This window comes from Tarenaya hassleriana, unplaced genomic scaffold, assembly GCF_000463585.1.
Source record: "Tarenaya hassleriana unplaced genomic scaffold, ASM46358v1 Cleome457, whole genome shotgun sequence".
Lineage (NCBI taxonomy): Eukaryota > Viridiplantae > Streptophyta > Magnoliopsida > Brassicales > Cleomaceae > Tarenaya > Tarenaya hassleriana.
The window spans coordinates 25,908-42,727 of record NW_010967274.1 but is presented as its reverse complement, the minus strand read 5'-3'; the positions used below and the strand labels follow the sequence as shown (position 1 = coordinate 42,727).

Sequence of the window (16,820 nt, the reverse complement as noted above, 5' to 3'; positions counted from 1 at the left end):
GAGTTCTGCCGGTAACTCCACTCGATACGCCACTGCTCCCACTTTTCCAATTACTGGATACGGCCCAATATAACGAGGTTTGAGCTTCCCCGTTTTACCGAACCTTGCATGTCCTCGAATTGCCTGTACCCGTAGAAATACTTGATCGCCCACTTCTAGTTGGAAATCCCGCCTCTTTTTGTCTGCATAAGACTTTTGACGATCTTGTGCGACCTTCAGGTTAACCTTGATATTTCGGATAACCTCAGTCGTTTCCTCCACAATTTCAGGCCCAAAATTTCGTCGTTCTCCGATTTCCGTCCAACATAGTGGAGTCTTACAAGGTCGTCCATACAGCGCCTCATAAGGTGGCATACCGATACTAGCATGGAAACTGTTGTTGTACGCAAATTCGCACAACATCAGGTGTCGATCCCACGGAATTCCCCAATCCAATATACACGCTCTCAACATATCTTCCAGCGTTTGGATGGTTCGTTCCGACTGCCCATCCGTCTGTGGGTGATATGCCGTACTCATCTTCAGCTTCGTTCCCAATGCATCCTGTATAGCCTTCCACAGTCTTGAAGTAAAGCGAGGATCTCTGTCAGAGATAATCTCACTCGGCACTCCGTGTAATCGGACGATCTCATCCACATAGATCTGTGCCAATCTCTCAACTGTGTACTCTTGTCGGATCGGTATGAAATGTGCCGATTTAGTTAATCGGTCTACAACCACCCAAATTGCATTCTTCTTTGTCGGAGTTGTTGGCAATCCAACCACGAAATCCATTGCTATAGAGTCCCACTTCCACTCCGGAATCTCTAATGGTTGCAACTTTCCTCCAGGCATTTGTCGTTCAGCCTTCACTTGTTGACACGTCAGACATCGCGCAACAAAATCTGCGACGTCTTTCTTAATACCGGACCAAGTATACCACCGTCGTAAGCCTCGATACATCTTGCTAGCTCCTGGATGAATCGCCAGTCTGGTTTGATGAGCTTCTTGCAAGATTTCCCGTCTTAGCTCATTATTACTCGGTACACAAAGCCGGTTATGCAGTCTCAATGCCTGTACATCATCCAACTGATATCCTTTCTCACGATATCGTTCAATCTCCTGTATGTACTTCATGAGTTCTGGATCATTGCGCTGTTCTGAAATTACCCGTGTTCTCAGATCTGAGAACTGTTCGTCCCCTGCAACTATCAAATGACCCAATATAGCTGACAACTCTGCTATATTCTCCTGTGATGAGGACAGTACTCTGATAGCAGACAGTATCTTCTTCCGACTTAATGCATCGGCTACAACATTTGCTTTACCCGGATGGTAAGCAATTTCCAGGTCATAATCAGCCATAAGTTCTAGCCAACGTCGTTGTCGGAGGTTCAAATCTTTCTGCGAGATGACATGGGTTAAACTCTTGTGATCGGTGTTGAGTTTAACCTTTTCACCATAAAGATAAGATCTCCAAATTTTCAGAGCGTGGATTATCGCGGCTAGTTCCAGATCATGAGTCGGATAGTTCTCTTCGTGTCTTTTCAACTGTCTGGATGCATACGCTATCACATGTCCTTCTTGCATTAAAACACAGCCCAATCCTTGCCTCGATGCATCCGTGTACACATCATACGGAACACCTGGGCGAGGTAATGCCAAAATGGGTGCAGTGGTCAACCTCTTCTTTAGTTCCATGAAACTCCTTTCGCAATCCTCCGTCCATTCGAAGCGTACATTCTTTCCCGTCAACTTCGTCATTGGCTTTGCCAGTTTAGCGAATCCTTCTACGAAACGGCGGTAATAACCTGCTAAGCCCAAGAAGCTTCGAATTTCGGTCGCATTAGTGGGCGTCTTCCAATCCATTACTGCCTCGATCTTTGCTGGATCAACCTGGATACCTTGTGCCGAAACGACGTGACCAAGGAATCCGATTTCTTGCAACCAAAAACCACACTTGCTGAATTTAGCGTATAATTGATTATCCCGCAATCGCCATAAGATCTTCCGTAGGTGTTCTTCATGCGTCTGCTGGTCCGGTGAATATATCAAGAGATCGTCAATAAAGATTATGACGAACTCATCGAGATAATCCATGAACACGCGGTGCATTAATTGCATGAAGACTGCTGGGGCATTCGTCAAACCAAATGGCATGACCACGAATTCGAAATGACCGTACCTAGTTCGAAAGGCAGTCTTCTGAATATCCTCAGGCTTTACACGGATCTGATAATACCCAGAACGTAGATCGATCTTAGAAAACCACTTCGCTCCTTGCAATTGATCAAGCAGCTCATCAATTCTCGGCAAGGGATACCGATTCTTGATGGTCACCTGGTTCAGGCCTCGGTAGTCGATGCAGAGTCGCATACTACCATCCTTCTTCTTCACAAATAACACCGGTGCTCCCCACGGTGATACACTCGGTCGGATGAATCCTGTCTCCATTAATTCGTTCAACTGCTTTTTCAGTTCTGCCATCTCTTTCGGAGCCATCCGATAGGGAGTTTTAGATATTGGCTCGTTTCCTATAGATTCCATATACTTCCATCATCACTTGCTTGCTTGCTTTGATCTATTTTTTATTTAGATTTGGATTTAGCAACCGGTCCTCGTGTTCGACCCCGTGTTACGACGATCTGTATCCTTGCGGTGAGTTGTGAATCGGGTTATAGATTTTAGACTCGGTACACACGTATCAATTCCCTTAGTCAAAGTCCTGTGGCGGAGTGAAGGAGTCTCTGACATGACGTGGGAACCAGAAAAGGAGATGCGCGATCATTACCCCCACCTATTTGTTACGTAACTTTCAATTTAAATTGGTCCGAATTCGAGGACGAATTCATTTTAAGGGGGTAGATTGTAACAACCCAGTTTTTCAAAAAAAAAATCTCGGACCGTCCGTTCTGGAGAGTCTAGAACGGACGGACCGCACAGGAGCGGAACGTCCATTCCAGACAGTCTCGGAACGGACGGACCAGACTGTCGGCAGCGACCAAAGTCGCGGCTTTCGTCCGGACCGACCTGAAAACGACCCCTGCGCACTAACCTCAACCAGAAAACCCGTTAAGCGTGATGTGGTCTACCCTGGGTCCGGATTTCCACCAAAATTCGACGAATTCGGGCTTTATTTAGCCATCTTCTTTCTCTTCATTCTTCCTCAACCTCATAGCCGAATTCTCCCTCAAATCCGAGGAACTCACGTTCTTACTTGCTTCTACAGACACAGAGGAGCATCACCAAGCCCCCTATCCGTCACTCAGAGCACATAATTAACCCGAGGTGAGTGAATTCGAGTTTAATTCGGAAGTCTATTGACATGGGGTTTTGGGTTTTGAGTGATTTCGTGCAAAATTGATGTTTGATTCGTGTTCTCCATGAAATTATATGAGTTTTGATTAATTGCCCATAGAGAATCGTGCATCTTTGAGTGTTTTTTATGAGATCCGAGGACTAGAACGTTCGGTCTGAGGTCAGACCATTCGTTCTAGGTCTGCAGGAGAAAAGGCGAAGTCCAGAGGTTGAAGACGAAGTCCAGACCGTCCGTTCTGGACAGAGGACGTTCTGGATAGTCCGGAATGTCCGTTCTGCACTAGCCAGACCGTCTGGTCTGGACAAGGTGGAACGTCCATTCCGAACCGACTGTCCCTAGACCGATCGGACTGAAAAAAAAAGAGTAACGGAACCTTAAAATTTCACCATGTGGAAAATTGAAAAACTTGATAAGACGGACCTAATATTACCCTAGCTCAAATTGTGAAAAAGTGAAAAATATAAAATATACCAGAAATACGGGCCAGACTGGACCACACGTAGTCTGGACCCAAAATGACTAATAGGTAAGGTTAAAACCACGGAATGAACCGAACTGGTTTTCCGGGCGGACCGGGACCAGGTAGGTCGTACCGGAGGTACAATATGGTAATATGAATGGAGATACTCAAAGAAAAATATATAAATAAATATAAAAGGCTACGCAAGCGGAAATACATGTATAGTAAATAAACTATATAAATGCATGTGACTGGGGTAGCTGGCATGGCACTAGCGTTAATTCGGAAGGATTCGGATTAACGTTTAGCGCGTGATTGTAGAAACGGGCGTTTGTGAATGATTGCACGATGATTGCGAGATTGCGTCCCATCTATGGGCCATCCGATCCGGGTCGGATGCCACCCATATGGGATATGATTGTGAATGTGGCGATGATAAAATCGCGCCAACGTCCGAACGATAGGACGGTTATGGGCACCCCGATGACTTGCGTAGATAGCCGATTGTAGTCGGTACTATTGCGTGACGAGGAACATACGGTTCTTGGAACTGCGCCAACGTTTCCGTTAGCGACGGAGCGGACCCGGGGATATGAGTATCCTGAAGATGAGGGCATCACACATACCTGATATTTAGGTAGATTGGGGTCTCCCGAGGAGGTGGTACGGACTTACTCTGCCAGGTTCGGGCCCGAACCTGACAAGTATTTCTGCGGCGGATGGTCGACGAGGGAGAGTTGCAGCGATGGGCTCTCTCGTTATAGTCGATGGCGTCGGTTGTAGCCGACGTCTGGTGAGCTCTAGTATTGAGAGGTGACATCAATGCCGGAATTGGGTGACACGCCTAGAACCGAGAGGTGACATCGATGCTAGGGTGGGGTGATGTGTTCGAGAGGAGAGAAATATATTTATGCCGGATCCGAGTGGTTGCGGAGTAGATGGATTCCGAGGAGAGAGGTGGTTGTGCTATGCACATGGGGAGTACATTACCTACGCATGGTGCGCGTAGAGACGATTTGACGGACTATGTCCTGCGATTTGTCGTACGGACTTGATTGTGATTGTTGCATGCTTATCCTGATTCTCTGTTTTCGATTCATGTTTATTAGAGTATTAGTATATATATATATGTATTTGTTTTCCCTGGTCTCATGAGAATGGAACTCCGGGTTACGCCTGAGTTCACTCTCAAAGCAATTAGCTTAGGACGTTGTTACGCAACGTTTCAGGTCGTTAGCAGCAGTAGCCGAGGAGCGGACATCGGAGACATGGGCAGTGTACCACTACCGATCATGTATAATTACGTATTTTGATACATTTATATTTTTGGGAACGTTTTGTTTATATCGGTGGTAGACTTTAAGGTTTGTAATAAGGTTATACTACCACTTGATTATGTATAATTATAACTGGAAATAATGTATCATATATGTATGTACGAGTGTTTTCTTCCGCTAACTCTGAAAATAAAAGTTTTAAATTCCCGCGGATTTTTGAAAATTGAGTTTTTATTTTAATTGTCCATGTGACGCAACTCGTATTGTGGGATGCGGGTTTCGGGCGTTACAAATTTTAAATATTTTCAAAGACTCGAACTTTGCATTTTTCTCAATGATTTTGGATGAATATTACATGAATCTTCTGAATAATGTTTAGATTTCAATGAATTGGAATCCTCCCGACAAATTTGATGTTCCATTCATGTGTTGTTTCCTGGTTCTAAAAGTAATAACACTCTTGCTTCTAACTCACCTGTCTGTTTTTTTTCCTCTTACGTTCATCTTAAATTGTTCATTTCTTAACTAATTTTTTTTCATAGATTAAACTAATACAATAATCACTGAAATAGAAATAATGCATATGTTATTTCAATATCATACGCCTCAAAATCATGAACCAAGTTTTCTAGATTCACATACAAACACCAACCTCAACGACAATATTTATGCAGCTTAACTTCAATATCATATAGTTAAAACACACACGTAAAAAAAAAAAATTGTCACAGTACAAAAATATGTGATTTTTTGTTTATTTGGATATTTGGGGGTCGTGTTTGTATTCGAATTTATATTACAGATTTAAACTTTTAGAATTTTAGAAATTTCTTATATAACTTTTGTTTTTTATCTTATACATTCGGTTTATTCTCTAAAATGAAAATAATTTCATTATCCATTCTTTTTTATATTTTCTTAAATTTAATATTTAATATACCTTTCATTTTTTATTATTATATCTCGATGATCTAATTTTCATTGTAAATTTGACTATAAATATATTTATTATGAATAATATGATCTTTTCATTTGCAAATGATATATATATATATATATCATCTTATATATAAAAGTATATTTCGTTATAACATGTGTCCTTTTTTGTTATTATAAATACACTCGTGCATGTGTGTGTATATATAGCTAAATTGGATTATATAAACATATATCATTTTTATATATTCATATCAAATGTGGAAATGCTAATTCATTAATCATTTGCTTATTATCACATATAAAGTACGACACAATTGAGGTTAGCAGCACTTTCAGTCTAGAAAAAAAAAATTATAAGAGCAGGAGCAATTCATGTATTAACAAATATCGACATAACACAACCCTGAATGAAGATAAACACAAATAGAATATGAGATATGCTTGGAAGAATATAAGATATGACAGCTGAAGAAATACCTTGCAACCAATGAGACGACGATACAAAAGTTGTTGTAAAAGCAAGCAATTGCACCAAGAGTTCTTCACTATTCCAATCTCTGGTCTTGTTGTACCCTTGAAGACTAATCTTGATTATTCTAGAATTTGTTGAATTCTAGGTGAGTCAAATTAAAATAAATAAGTGATAATTACTATTTGTAATTAATCATAGTGTGTAGAATCTTCCTACATGTAGTATAAATTGGAGTATAAGTTATGTCATTTTTCATCAAGTTAAAAGCAACAACAAAAAGAAAAGTTTTTGAAGTGTTCTCCTCTCCACTTCCTCTCCTCTAAGTTTTTCTAAGTTCTCCATCTAAAATATTTGTCCACCTCTCAACAAAGTGGTATCAGAGCCTAGGCGATGGCGACTACAAGCGGAGCTTTCCTGATTCCAAAGCTTACGAAAGACAACTATGAAAGATGGAGTATTCAAATGAAGGCGTTCCTTGGTGGACAAGATGTATGGGATGCCATCGAAGAAGAGTATGAAGAACCGGAGAATTTGGCTTCCGCTAGCCAAGCCGTGAAGAAGGCGGCCAAAGAAGCGAAAGTAAGAGACTAACGGGCACTTTCGTTCATCCAACTTAGTGTGGATGATACCATCTTCGAGAAGATCGCTCATGCCACCACATCGAAGAAGGCATGGGATACTCTTGAAAATGCTTTCAAGGGTATTGACAAGGTGAAAAAGGTGCGGCTTCAATCACTTCGTGGAGAATTCGAAGCTTTGCAAATGAAGGAGCCAGAAGCAGTCTTCGACTATATCTCTCGAGTTACGGCGGTCTCCAATCAACTCGTAAGCAACGGTGAAAAGATGACAGATAGTCGAATCGTGGAGAAGATACTTCGGTCACTATCTCCGAAGTTCGATCATGTCGTTGTGGTGATTAAAGAATCTAACGACATTGAGAAAATGACCATTGATGAACTCACCGGAAAGCTTCAAGTTCATGAAGAAAAAATTAAAAGGAGACACAAAGAGCCGATCGAGCATGCTCTTCAAGCAAAGGTGAATATTGAAGAGAAGAAAAATGATTATCGGAACCAAGGTGGACGTGGTCGTGGTGAAGGACGGGGACGTGGTCGAGGACGAGGACGAGGTCGCGGCCGTGGTCGCAGTCGAGGAGGAGACACACGGGATCAAAATCAAACCCAGAACGCATGGGGTGGACGTTCTTCAAGAGGACGCGGTAGAGGAGGTTATACCCAAAGGCAAGACAAACGCGATGTTGAGTGCTACAATTGTCATCGGTATGGACATTTTTCATATGAATGTCTTGACGGGCCGGATGAGAAAAAAGAGCAAGCTAATTATGCAGAGGAGAAAAAAGAAGTGGAAGACACGGTTTTACTTGCACGCAAAGGCTCCGGTGAAGAGCGAGAGCAAATTTGGTACCTTGATACCGGTGCGAGTAACCACATGTGCGGCTATCGTCACATGTTTCTGGATATCGATGAGTCGGTGACGGGAAATATCTCATTTGGAGATCTATCCAAAATCGCGGTCAAGGGAAAGGGCAAGATTCTGATTAAGCTAAGGAATGGAGGCCATGAGTACATATCCAACGTGTACTATGTGCCAGGTATGAAGACTAATATTTTAAGTATTGGTCAATTGTTAGAGAAAGGATATAATATTCATTAGAGGAATCGAAACATTTATCTCAATGACAACAAAGGGAATCTCTTGACTTATGTTTCGATGACGGAGAATCGAATGTTCCCGATGAACATTCAGACTAATGTTGGGAAGTGTTTGAAAGCATGTTTCGAGGAGGAGTCTTGGTTATGGCATTTACGACTTGGGCACCTGAATTTCGGAGGTTTGAAGTTGTTGTCATCCAAAAAGATGGTGAACGGGTTACCATCTATTGATCAACCGAATCAAGTTTGTGAAGGATGTTTGGTTGGAAAGCAACATCGTCAAAGCTTTCCAAATGAGTCAATGACAAGAGCGAATCAATTATTGGAGTTGATACACACTGATGTGTGCGGACCCCTTGACCCACCATCATTCGGTAATAACAGGTACTTCTTGTTATTCATTGATGATTACAGTCGAAAAATGTGGGTTTATTTTCTAAAGGAAAAATCAGAAGTTTTTTCGGCATTCAAAAGATTCAAGGCTCTTGCTGAAAGGCAAAGCGGGTTTGAGATTAAATCCGTACGGTCGGATCGGGGTGGTGAGTTTACTTCTAAAGAGTTCAAGAAGTTTTGTGAAGAGAATGGCATACGGAGACCACTTACCGTTCCATACTCACCACAACAGAACGGAGTCGCCGAGAGAAAGAATAGGACTATTTTGAACATGGTCCGAAGCATGTTGAAGAGCAAGAACTTACCGAAGGAATTCTGGGCTAAGGCAGTTGATTGTGCTGTTTATCTATTGAACCGTTGTCCGACAAGGAGTGTTTGGAATCAGACATCGCAAGAAGCATGGAGTGGATACAAACCCAACATATCTCATCTGAAAATTTTTGGAAGTCTTGCTCATGTCCATGTCCCCGCGCAACACAGAAAGAAACTTGATGATCGCAGTGAAAAATATATCTTCGTGGGATATAATCAACAATCGAAAGGCTACAAGTTATATGATCCCGTTGAGAAGAAGATCAAAGTGAGCTGAGATGTTGTTGTGGATGAAAAGAATGCATGGGAATGGAGTTCAAATGACAATGAGAAGTTTACTTTCTATCCATCTGTGATAGGAAATGATCATGAGGAGTTTGGGTTGGAGTTGACTCCAACTCCGCAATCACATTTCGAGGTTGGGTCCAACTCGGGAGTATCTTCATCATCCGAAGATAGTCCTAACGTTATTGGACCAAGAGGTACGAAGAGTTTGGAAGAGATCTATGATCTCAATCAGAACCATACTTTGTTCTGTCTTTTTGCAGATACAGAACCGATCAATTTTACTGAAGCATCGGAGAATGAACAGTGGAGGAAGGCCATGAATGAGGAAATTGCGGCCATCAAGAAAAATGAAACGTGGGAGTTGACTACATTGCCGAGAGGATATAAACCCATTGGTGTGAAGTGGGTTTACAAGATCAAACGAAATTCAAAAGGAGAGGTTGAAAGGTACAAGGCTAGACTCGTTGCCAAAGGATACAAACAACGTGCCGGAATTGATTACGATGAAGTGTTTGCTCCAGTTGCGCGTCTTGAAACTATAAGGTTGCTCATCTCACTTGCGGCTCAAAATCAATGGAAAATCTACCAAATGGATGTAAAATCAGCATTTTTGAATGGAGTTCTTGAAGAGGATGTTTATATTGAGCAACCCGAGGGATATGTTGTTCATGGCCGTGAGGATCATGTTCTGAAACTGAAGAAAGCCTTGTATGGTTTAAAGCAGGCGCCAAGGGCATGGAACAGTCGGATTGATCACTACTTCCAGCAAAATGGTTTCAAGAAATGTCCTCACGAGTACGCCATCTACACCAAGGTACATAACAACGATGTCTTGATCGTTTGTCTCTATGTCGATGATTTGATATTTACAGGCAATAATCCCCGGATGTTTGAAGAGTTCAAAAAGGCGATGACTAGAGAGTTCGAGATGACTGACATCGGGTTGATGTCATATTATCTGGGGATTGAAGTCAAACAAGAAGATGAAGGTATATTTGTTTCTCAGGAGCAGTATTCTAAACAAGTCTTGAAGAAGTTTGACATGCAGAATTGCAAACCAATAAGTACTCCTATGGAGGTTGGAGAGAAATTATCTAAGTATTGTGATGGAGAAGCAGTTGATCCTACTGTATTCAAGAGTTTGGTTGGAAGCTTGCGGTACTTGACATGCACAAGACCGGATATTCTGTTTGCGGTTGGCATAGTTAGTCGTCATATGGAGAGTCCTACATCTTATCATTTGAAGGTTGCAAAGAGGATTCTTCGATATATTAAAGGTACCTTGAGTTTGGGGATGTTCTATCCATCATCCGGAGAAACAGAATTGAGAGGTTACAGTGACAGTGATTGGGCTGGAGATCCCGATGACAGGAAGAGCACGACGGGTTTTGTTTTCTTCTATGGACCAACGGCGTTTACTTGGTTATCGAAGAAACAACCGATAGTGACGTTATCAACTTGTGAGGCAGAGTATGTTGCTGCAACATCTTGTGTTTGTCACTCAATATGGCTTCGGGGTTTGCTCAAAGAAATTCAGTTTGGAGAAGGTGGCTCTACAGATATCTATGTTGATAACAAGTCGGCGATTGTGTTGGCGAAGAATCCGGTGTATCATGATCGGAGTAAGCATATTGATACAAGGTTTCATTTCATTCGGGAGTGCATTGCAAAGAAGGAAGTTCAAGTAAAGTTGAAGACAGAAGAACAGGTTGCTGACATTTTCACGAAGCCCTTGAAGAGGGAGGTATTCGAGAAGCTACGCCACAAGCTTGGCATGCGGGAATCAAGCTTAGGAGGGCGCATTGAAGACTAATCTTGTTTATTCTAGAATTTGTTGAATTCTAGGTGAGTCAAATTAAAATAAATAAGTGATAATTACTATTTGTAATTAATCATAGTGTGTAGAATCTTCCTACATGTAGTATAAATAGGAGTATAAGTTATGTCATTTTTCATCCAGTTAAAAGCAAGAACAAAAAAAAAAGTTTTTGAAGTGTTCTCCTCTCCACTTCCTCTCATCTAAGTTTTTCTAAGTTCTCCATCTAAAATATTTGCCCACCTCTCAACAGATAGCTAGCTTTGTGCTGTTTCATTTCGACAGTCTCTTGCTGTCTAGTTTACCTGTTACTAAAATAAAAAGATTTGATGTTTGATTTCCAGATCAAGTATTTCAAAATAAAGTGAAGAACGAAGAAGATGAAGAAAAGAGAATTTTCTGATATGATGTTTTCCCCTTAAACCCATTTGTCATGTTTCCGTACATGGTTTGTTACGTAAAGTTTATTTTATTATACTTGTTTTTCCACTTCATGTCCCAAGTCCACCGTTTGTAGAATGTCAAGCCCACTTCTTCATTACTCGTTTTCCCCTTAAACCTTTCATTTAGGTTTTCTTTTTCTTCGTCTTTGCCTGGTTTCGTGTTCATATTTCATTAGAAAGGATTTCATTGGTACCAAAACATATATTTAATTTTTTTATATTTATATCAGTATATATTATATATGTTTATATATAGAAGTTAAAAAAATGTTTTTGTTTACTGACTTTTGTTTAACATGTTTGTTTTATATATATATATAATTTTATTTTTTGATTTAAGTTTACTAACAATGAATCATGGATTATATAGTTATTATTCTCCACATCTATATATATAAAAATTTTATTTAGAACAATTTGGTGGATCAACCTAAATATCACTTATGTTGCATTTTGTTAAATTTTTATTAATTTATATAAAATATAATATTTATGTGCTAATCATATTTTTTATATTTTTAAATATGATATCCCACCGATTTTTGTGTGTAAATACATATATTATTCCGTTCAACGATTGCCTTATTCATATAAAAATAATGAATAAATATACTATATGACAAATAATATTGTTATTGATCAAATAAAATTTATTGTAGGAATCTAAAAATCAGATGCATCCAGTGATATCAACCCATGTAAGATTGGATCAGATGAGTAAACATCATAATTATCGGTATATTACAATCAGATTTCTACGAATATGGGATGGACAAAATCCTTTCAATGGGAATAGGTTCAATGGCATCGGATTCTTATTAATTGATAAAAATGTACGTTTTTAATTAACATTGATTTTCTTATACTATGTTTATTACAAATCTAATCTTTTCTACTTATAACGTTGCAGGAGAATGTTGTTGAAGGAAAAATATGTTAGGATCATGCAGAAAATTTTAAAAATATAATAAATGAGAGAGATATATTTTTAGTCAGACATTTTAAGATTCTACCAAATAAAAATATATACAAATTGACGAACAGTAAATTTCGTATTTATTTTACAGATGATACTATTATTGAAAAAGTTGTTGTAACTACTTATAATATTGCCAAAACAAAATTCGAATATGTTTATATGACGATTTGTTGACATTGACAAACAAAAAACACGATCTACTAGGTATGTGATAATATAAAAAAACCAAAAAGAAAATATTAGATTATATAATTAATATATTCTTTAATGTTGCAGATATTATTGGAGTTTTAGTCGCAATACAAGGATCAAATTTACGAATGTCGTCATCAACTCAGAAAATTATTCTTCGTTTATTATTGGAAGAGTAAGTTTTCAAATTCTATTTACACTGCAAAAATTATCATTTTATAAAATTTTAACTAAATTAATTTTATACAAACTAACATATAATTTCAATTTAAAAACCAGCAACAATATCGTCAAGCTTTCTGTATGGGATGATCTCGCTGCAGAACTCCATTCACAAATTCATAGATTGAATGTCAGAAAAAGTATCGCAGTCGTTACGGGTGTAAATCCAAAGATTATTCACGGTAATTATTTAACACAAATTAATTTCTAAATATTTGATAGATTAATATTTAAAAACCATTATTATTATTATATTGAGTTTACTAATATATTTTATGTATTAGGTGTTCTAACACTCAACACATCAACGTCTACAAAGATTTACATAGATGAAAAATTGAACATTATCAAAAATTTCCATTTAAGGTAAATAAATTATATTATTTTTGAAAAATATCTTTATTTATAATATTTACCAAAATTATTTTTATTATTACCTCATAACTTGAATTTTTGGCAGGCATTGAAAAAGGTCACACCAGTACCAAAGACAACCATAATAAATCGGTTATACTGAAATGATAAAATATTTATACAGTAATAACGATATTATGTCATTGATTTAATTCTACTTACAAAAAAATATAACAAAGTTTTTATATTATTAAAGTTTTCTATTTATACTTAGTTCAACTCAAACAACTGATCTTAATTTTTTGCCACAATCATATTAACTAATTAAATACAATATAAATGTCAAGTGTTTCATATCATATTACAACTCAAAATCATCATAAAATCATTACAAAATTAACCAAGCCAATTAATTTAATATGAACCGAAAAAATATTCAATTTTAGTTTAGTGACGTGGCATCTTCACTTAGTAAATTTTAATTATATGCCCAGCATATCATATATTTACTTATCGCAATTCACCAAAATTTAACGTCATTGAAGATGGTATAGAAAATTGTTAAACATTTTGAGATTTGAGATTTTAAGTCTACACGATACATGTAGATTATTACCTAAATTAAAAATAAAGAATTAAAAATAAAAACGATCAATAAAATATAAAAAATGATAAGAGAAACATATAAAGAAAAAAAATAGTGGTAAAAGTATTACGGATATCTACAAATTTTATAAAATTTATGAATAAATTATATTTTATTAATTATAGAGTGGGATGTAATACCCCATACTATTATATTTAGATCCATCCTTATCATCTTATTATTTTCACACTTTGACAAAAAAATTATTTTAATAGAATAATTTAAATTATAAATTTAAAAACAAAATTTATTATATTTAATTTTAAAAATAAAAAATTATTTAAATTCGTAATATTAAATCTGCACGATTCGCGCGGGTTATTACTTATTACCTAGTATTAGCTAATAGTAAATTTAATATCACTTTTACGCTATTTTATAGAGCAAAGTTGCTACTGGAAGCTATACATAGGTACATATACTACCAAGATCATCAGACTCTTTAAAACTGCCGAAACTTGAGACGAGTGTTGCTTAAAGAGCTCAGAGTTGGTAAATATTTAAGGGGTAATCGCCAAAAAAACCCTGTACTTTTCCCAGGTTAACGAAAAAACCCTGTACTTTGGAAATTACGGAAAAAACCCCGTACTTTTTAATTAGTAACCCATAAACCCCGGCGTCGTGATATCGGTGATGGTGGAAACGGAAAAGCCGATGTGGCTCAAACGGAACTACAGAACGAAGTCCACGTAGGATTAAGTTTGCCACATCATTATAACTCATTTATTAAATGCCTTTGCTTGGTCTGAACTAGTTCATCTTCTTTCCACAGACACGATAGAGAGAGAGAGAGGAGCTCTAGGGATTTCTTCAATCTTCATGGTCGTTGTTTTGAGCAGATTTCGACTACAACTCGCATCGATTCCATCTCGTTCGACTCGTCTGTGATTCTATCAGTTGTACGTTCTCCAAAGTGAAGACAAGAGGTAATAACCGAAATTTGGGGTTTTAGGGTTTTGTGTTGGGCTTGAAATATGTCGAATTTAGGAAATTTCATATATGTAATATTGTTTTAGGACTGAAAAGTTATGAGATTTTGTGGTTAATTTGTTATATTTGGAAAATTTTGGTGTATTGTGTTTGGGTTCAACAAATTTGAATATCGTTTTAGAAATGTGTTAGATTTCATCAATTTGAGGCTTATGTTTTTGGATTATGTTTGAAGAATGCCGAACATGTTTATATAACAGATTCAAAATGAAAAGATGAGTTACGAAGGAGAGTCTTCAATTTCGAATGTTCGATCAACTCGGGAAAACAGTGGATTACGATTTCAATGTGGATGTGGAGGACATATTTCGAGGAAAACATCGAGAACAGACAAAAATCCGGAAAGACTATTATTTTCTTGTGATTCGCAAGAGGTATGTGATGTGAGTATATTTTCTTTCCATAATGAGAATGATCTTTATGTTTGTGTTGTTTTATGTTTCAGAGGAATGGTTCCCATTTTTTTAAATGGCTCGACGATGCGTTAATTGAAGAGTTGAATGGTATCTGTGGTGAGTTATATGAAGTGAAGATGGAGAAGATGGATGTTAAGAGAGAGAAAATGATGGATGTTAAGATGGAGAAGATGATGGATGTGAAGATGGAGAAGATGAATGTTAAGTTAGAGAAGATGAATGTGGAGATCGAAAAGTTGAATCTTAAGATGGGTAAATACAATAATATTGAATATATGTTTGGTGCAGTTGTCATGGTTGTAATTATAGTATTTGCCCGTTATTATGGACTATCCTATGTTTAGAAAAAGTTGGTAGAACTTGTAATCGGATTTTACTATCGTTGGTAGAATTTGTAATCGGATCTTATAATCGTAATCGGATTATATATTTATGTGTTCTATTGTATTCATATAGTGTACATGATATATTTTACAACGTATAATAAACCTGATGAGATTTACAAACATAACATGTTAATCCATTACATCCAATATATCATATGGAAGAAAAACATGATTTTTGTTGTTCCAAAACATTACATCCAAGAGATCATCCAAAAAATTCCATCCAAGACATCATCCAAAAAATTTCTTCCAAAACACTATCCAAAACATCCCACTTAGTACATATTTAGTTTGGCTTTTGTTGTCTTGGAATCTGAAACTTTCGACCCGTACGTGGTGCAATGAAAATTCTATGCGGAAGCGATGAAGTTGTTCTCTGATAATGAGGAAATACTGATTGTAATGTTTGACTTGATTGCGTTGGACTGGAAGAACCTGCATAACAGAAAATAAACAACATTAGGATGTAAAGAAATATCAGGAACTCTAGTGCATCAGGTTGTGAAGTTTTATACCATCAGCTACTGAGTTAGCACTACTTTGAGCATTTTCCGACATTATACGTGTAGATTTCTTCTTTTTTGATGGTGGCAGCTGACTATTTCACCTACCAACTAATCACAAGATATTCATCACAACCGATCAATAAAACCAGAAAAAAATACAGATTTCGTACCTGTGATTTTCTCGGACGACCTCTCCCTCGTGTTGGACCCTGCATTCGAAATAGTTCATTTCTTACATGACCTTACATTGTGTCCAACCTGTTGACAGCGAGTACATGTCATTTTTCTTCCGTGACGTGAGATACGACCATTCTTCGGGGGAGGCTCATGTGGATCCTTTGTCCGATTGAACTTTCTAGGGCAACCCGACATTGTTCTCGTATTGGGTACACCAACTGGAGTTTTTTTTTTGTCTTTCTCCATAATTTTTCTCCATTCACGGGTATAATATTATGCTCGTATGTCGCTATCCATTTTTCCTTTGAAAAGTAATCGGACACATACCTGCAGAAAAATTTTGTCATTAGTAAACAACTAAACCATAATTTGTATTGATAATACATACCTGTAAAATATTGACTTACGCCGATAAACTCTCTCGTTTTTTATTGATGACAGATAAAGCATGACAACATGGGATCCCGGTTACATCACATTCTCGACACACACAACTCTTCATGCCAAGGTCGATGGAATAACTTGTACCGAGATTCATAACCTCGTATTTCCCATGTCCGCTGGGAATGACCATGCAATAC

At 37.7% G+C, this 16,820-nt stretch overlaps 1 protein-coding gene across 1 annotated transcript; it reads left to right on the top strand.

Annotated features, from left to right (window-relative positions):
* Positions 1 to 14,541: 14,541 nt before the first annotated feature.
* LOC104825410 (uncharacterized protein At4g04775-like) lies at positions 14,542 to 15,610 on the top strand. The gene is made up of 3 exons (XM_010557733.2): positions 14,542 to 14,690; positions 14,955 to 15,128; positions 15,200 to 15,610. Exons 2-3 carry the CDS (start codon positions 14,970 to 14,972, stop codon positions 15,512 to 15,514), a joined length of 474 nt encoding a protein of 157 aa, XP_010556035.1. The 5' UTR covers positions 14,542 to 14,690; positions 14,955 to 14,969; the 3' UTR covers positions 15,515 to 15,610.
* Positions 15,611 to 16,820: the final 1,210 nt, after the last annotated feature.

Coding starts and splice junctions, on each gene's coding strand:
- LOC104825410 (XM_010557733.2), top strand. CDS start 14,970: ATGAGTTACGAAGGAGAGTCTTCAATTTCGAATGTTCGATCAACTCGG. Junction 15,129..15,199: donor TTTCTTGTGATTCGCAAGAG/GTATGTGATGTG, acceptor TTTATGTTTCAG/AGGAATGGTTCCCATTTTTT.